The sequence below is a fragment of the Echinops telfairi genome, unplaced genomic scaffold (genome assembly GCF_000313985.2).
Source record: "Echinops telfairi isolate 266 unplaced genomic scaffold, ASM31398v2 ScPeMD7_18;HRSCAF=68, whole genome shotgun sequence".
Taxonomy (NCBI): domain Eukaryota; kingdom Metazoa; phylum Chordata; class Mammalia; order Afrosoricida; family Tenrecidae; genus Echinops; species Echinops telfairi.
In genome coordinates this window covers 89,680,453-89,685,788 of record NW_022103915.1, presented here as the reverse complement: position 1 = coordinate 89,685,788, position 5,336 = coordinate 89,680,453, and the positions used below count along the sequence as shown (strand labels likewise).

Genomic DNA, 5,336 nt, shown 5'->3' with positions numbered 1-5,336 from the left:
AGGAAATGTTTTGAGAATGATGAGGGCAATGAATGTACAAATGTACTTTACACAATTGATGTGTGTATGGATTGTGATTAGTTGTATGAGCCCCTAATAAAATGATTTTAAGAATAATATTTTTTTTTAAAAGAAAGATGATAGAATTGTGGCCTGGATCATAGGTTCAATCTCATCTTAACCACTTCTTGGCTGTATGGTCTTGGGTAAATTATGCATCTGCTCTGAGGCTCAATCTCTTCATCCATGCAGTTTATGGAAATGGCACTCTAGTATAGGTAAGCCCATGGTGTCATTTTTTATATATTCTTACCCTCTAGCTTATGGTAAGAATTAAATCAATTTCAATGCAGTGGGTATTTTTAGGCCATGGTCTCTTGAACTAAAAAGGTAAAGTTATGAGGGTGCGAATGAGGGGGTGACACCTGCAGGGCTCCTATTGAATTATCTCACTGGGTCATGAGCAGCAGGACAGGCTAGTGCAACACAGAAGTAGAGAAGACCAGACGCCCGGAAGTAGGCCACTTTTGGAGGATACTCAGATCTGGAATGGAGGAAAGATCAGGAGTAATTAAACAAATGAAAGATCTCAGCAGGGATCAGATTCCAAGCCCCAAGTACCCAGAAGTAAACAGCACACAGGCATACAGAGCTCTAAAGTCAAGAAGGGAAAAGCAAATTGGACCATGCCAACCGTAATCAGGATGGAAAGTGTCTCCTCATTGGACAAGACGGCGTGGGGTGTTTGCGTTCCAAGGAGGGGCTGCCCAGTGGATGATGGGAGATTAGAGTAGGTGATGGTGGTACAGCGATAGAGGACTGTGGCTTCACTATGTCAGCGGAAGGGCTCTTATATCCTGAAACAGAGGTGCCATTTGCATCCCACAAGTCACCTTTGTCAGGTCACGGAATGTTTTTTTCAGTTTGAGGGTCTTGTTTTTCCTAATAAGGGGCTCTTGGATTCCACTAAGCCAATTTACTGCTATAATAGACTTTTGAGAGTCTCAGGTTAAAAGTAATGAATTATCAGCAGCAGGCCTACGGATTAGAGCTGAGAGACGATTGAGAACCTGTAAGAGAGAGTATGGCAGACTCCACAATCCTCTTGCTCCCACCTCCCATCTTTGTTGGGTTGGGTGAAAGCTAAGTGTATTGAACGTGTGAACTGTGCCGACTTCTGATGTATGCTTCTCCCCGCGGACTGTTGACTGCTTATCCCATCCTCAGGTGTGTGGATGTCCTGGAGCTCTGTGAGCAGGAGGACTTGATGCGATTCCATTACCACACGCTGAGACTCTACAGCGCCGTGTGCGCCCTGGGAAACAGCCGAGTAGCCTACGCCCTGTGCAGCCATGTAGACCTCTCCCAGCTCTTCCACACCATTGACAACAAGTACCTCCCTGGCCTCCTTCGATCTGGGTTCTACGATCTCCTCATCAGCATCCACCTGGCCCATGCTAAGGAGAGGAAGCTGATGATGAAGAATGAGTATATCATCCCCATTACCAGTACCACCCGGAAAATTTGCCTGTACCCAGACCAGTCCAAGAGGCATGGGCTGCCTGGGGTGGGCCTGAGGACATGCCTCAAGCCAGGGTTCGGGTTCTCCACCCCTTGCTTCGTTGCGACCAGTGAGGAGCACCAGACGCAGAGCCCTGAGATCCCCTTGGGGATTCTCAAGACCAAGGCGCTGAGCATGCTGACTGAAGCCGTGCAGTGCAGTGGAGCGCACATCCGGGACCCTGTTGGGGGCTCTGTGGAGTTCCAGTTTGTGCCTGTGCTGAAGCTCATCGGCACGCTGCTGGTCATGGGGGTGTTTGATGATGACGACGTCCGGCGGATCCTTCTGCTGATTGACCCCTGTGTGTTTGGAGAGCACAGTGGGGCAGCAACGGAGCAGGGAGCCGAAAAGGAGGAAGTGTCCCAGGTGGAGGAGAAGGCAGTGGAGGCTGGGGAAAAGGCCAGCAAGGAGGCCCAGGCGCCAGTCAAAGGCTTGTTGCAGACCCGGCTACCTGAGTCCGTCAAACTGCAGGTAATTCAAGGCAGCAGAGGCGGTACCTTTGGGAAGGGTCTGGGAGGGAGTAGGGGTAGCCTGGTGATGAAGCTGGGTCTGTGGGCACCTGTTGCTGAGAGTGTGTCCCAGGTATTCCCAGAGGGAGAGGCTTCTGCCCCCAGTGGACGCTTTTGACCTAAATCCATTCCTGGAACTCCCCCCACACCAAGATAAAGCGCTCTTGTCACGAAAGCATGTGCTTTCAAATGAGCTTTCTGGTTCCACTTAGGGTTTGCTCTGAATCTTATCCCTAGACTTGATAACCCAAGTGGTCATTTGTGAGAGAATTGTAAGGGGCAGTGGGGAATCCTTTGGCTGTGGCCTCATCCCAAAGTAATTGCTTCATTGAGTGATCCTGTTCATGACAGGTCTCATCACCCAGGGAAGGCTGCAGGAACATTCAAATAAGCGGCCATCTCAGCTCGGGAGAGCAGCTGGGGTCCTGACAGCCATCTTCCTGGTACCACCTAGGAACCCTCAACGTTTTCTAAGTGACCGTCTGTCCACATGCGAACTTCTATCAGTGACAGCTGTGGTCTTCTGAGAACTTACGTCCATGAGGATAGAGTAGAATGGTCAGGCCCAGAAGAGAGAACCCGCACTCGGGGGGCCAGGCATCTCTGAGTTTGAGTGCCTAGTCCTTGGCTGTTTATATGAACTCACCTAAGTCAAGACTTATCAGAGTAGCTGTGTTGCTTTTAAAATGTGGATGATTAGAAAACAATATCTTAACAAGATACAATATTAAATATTTTTATAACATGAACTATAATAATGGGGAGCCCTGGTGGCATAGTGGTTATATGTTGGCTCCTAACTGTAAGGTCAGCAGTTAGAAACCACCAGCTGCTCCTGGGGAGGGAAGACATGGCTTTCTACCCCCGTAAAATATTATAGTCTCAGAAACGCATGGGGTTAGTGTTCTACCCTGTCCTACAGGGTCCCTGTGAGTCAGCATCGGCTTGAAGGCATTGTGTTTTATACTAATCATGATAATAATGTACAGTAGAAACTCTCTTCCCTGATATAATGAGATTACAATTCAGTTAATCAAAAAGTTCAGTACAGAGGAAAAGCATGACCCATTTTACATCTGAGAGAATTTCAGCATTTGTATTAAAATGGAATTAAACCAAAGGGCAAAGTTCACAAGGGTTAGGCAAAAAGGAGTGGAGACGGGGACCACAGAGAGGAAAGGAAGTAAGGGGGGTGGGGCAGATGGAGGGGAGTGCACTGGATGAGAGGAAATAAAATGTAGACGATGTAAAATGAGTGATCTGCTCTGCAAACCGTCACCTAATTCTCCACAAAAACCTTAAAGAGAATAATGATGGATTTTCACATGAACTGTTGGAAGCCCTCTGGGATCTGCTTGAACTATTTACACACCCTGTGCTACATCAATGTAGAGTCAAGACCTTTTCTTTGCTGTCATGCCACTGACCGGGACGTAGAGTTGTGGGGTTTGGGGGGGCATTTTTCTGCAATGGCCCCTGTAATACAACCTCTATAGCTGGCAGTGTAGGTGTCTTCAAAATAGACACCCCATCCCCTAGGCTTAAGTTACTTAGCAAACAAGCTGAGTGCAGAAGGCTTCAAGATGTTTATGATTTTACCCCAATTTTTCAGTCGCTGGGTAACCCACGCCCAATTGTACTGCTTGTTTCTAAAACAACTCACTTTTACAGATGTTCCCGAGTCGTTCAGCTGAGTTTTCATAGTGTCTTGCCTTAGATAATAGAGAGTTAAATGATGCCATGTCAGGCATCAGCTCTGGGTCCTCGTGCTGGTGGGAGCCCAGGTGTACAGGTGTACCAGAGAGCGGGGGCCTGGGTGAGAGCAGGCTCAGCCGAGACAGCCACTGCATGTGCACAGAAGGGAGTCGCCCGCCAGTCCCTTGAGGTGGTTAGATGGAGGGGGAATCACAGAACCGCTTAAAGAAAAACATCAGGAGTATACTGAGAATTACAGAAAATAACATGTGAGAAGTGCCTGCAACAATATGTGGCAGATGGTGCTCTATGAGGTATGGCTATAATTGTCAAAAGTAGACAGTTCAGTAGTGCTAAAGTTAGCAGTAATGACAGTCCTAAAACTGATGGCATAAATGCAGGGCAGGGGAGCAAAAAACAGTGAAAGATGGAGAAGGTTCTGTTTCCCATTATCCCAGGCCAGGGAGCCAACGCTCCCGTGCAGAACTCAGTGATGGTTTACATACTGAACCTTATCACCCTGGGAAAATACTTTCTTGGAATGCTGTTGTCTTTCCACAAACAGACTGTGTGTCTTTAGTAAGCTCCTTTTCCTATAAGAATTGTTCTCTGAACTCAGACATATTTACCTTTCAGCGGACTCTATGTCTGTGTTGAATAGCTATGTCTATAATTGACAAACGGAACGAGTTACTTAAATATCTGAGTAACTTGTTAGATATCTAAGTATCCACCTCACCAAAGTACCAAAACTCCACCCACAGCCATTGAGTTGATTCCGCCTCCTAGTTACCTTCAAGGACAAAGTGGGATTGCCCCCCTGGAATTCCCAAGACTGTAAGTCTTTACCGAAGTGGAATGCCACATCTCTGAGCAGAGTGGCTACTGGGTTCTAACTGCCAACCACTGGGCCACCAGGGCCCCTCCCCAGTGTACACATACAGTTGATAAGATGCAAACGTGTGTATTTCCTTGTGCAGATGTGTGCGCTTCTCAGCTACCTCTGTGACTGCGAGCTGCAGCACCGCGTGGAGGCCATTGTGGCATTTGGTGACATCTATGTCTCCAAGCTCCAAGCGAACCAGAAGTTCCGCTACAACGAGCTCATGCAGGCTCTGAATATGTCTGCAGCCCTGACCGCCCGGAAGACCAGGGAATTCCGCTCACCCCCACAGGAGCAGGTGAGAGCCCCTTCCTCAGCCTCCCCCTGATGCCTATGAAAGACCTTAAAATCACAGAGGCAGGGCTCCTGGTGGCTCCTATGGTACCAGAACTCCTTGTGCCTGGGTAGCCACAGGCTATGGAAGATTAAAAGACCCACCAAAGGTCAAGAGGAAGGTCAAAGGAAATAGAGGAAAGAGCTGGGAGGCAAAGGGCATTTATAGAGGTCTCAATACAGGCATGTACATATGCAAATATATTTATATATGAGGATGTGGAAACAGATCTATGTGCATGTCCTTATAGGTTTAGTATTAAGGTAGCAGAAGGACATTGGGCCTCCACTCAAGTGCTCCCTCAATTTCTTCTATTAAACTGGCATTCTATGATGCTCACTTTCCTGACACAAC

At 47.7% G+C, this 5,336-nt stretch overlaps 1 protein-coding gene across 1 annotated transcript in view; it reads left to right on the top strand.

Moving 5' to 3' along the window:
- The window catches only part of RYR3 (ryanodine receptor 3), a 437,519-nt gene that overhangs the window by 233,217 nt on the left and 198,966 nt on the right, over window positions 1-5,336 (top strand). The window contains exons 37-38 of the mRNA XM_013007256.3: window positions 1,228-2,032; window positions 4,746-4,946. Of these exons, the coding sequence (XP_012862710.2) occupies window positions 1,228-2,032; window positions 4,746-4,946 (1,006 nt within the window). The remainder of the gene's footprint in view (window positions 1-1,227; window positions 2,033-4,745; window positions 4,947-5,336) is intronic.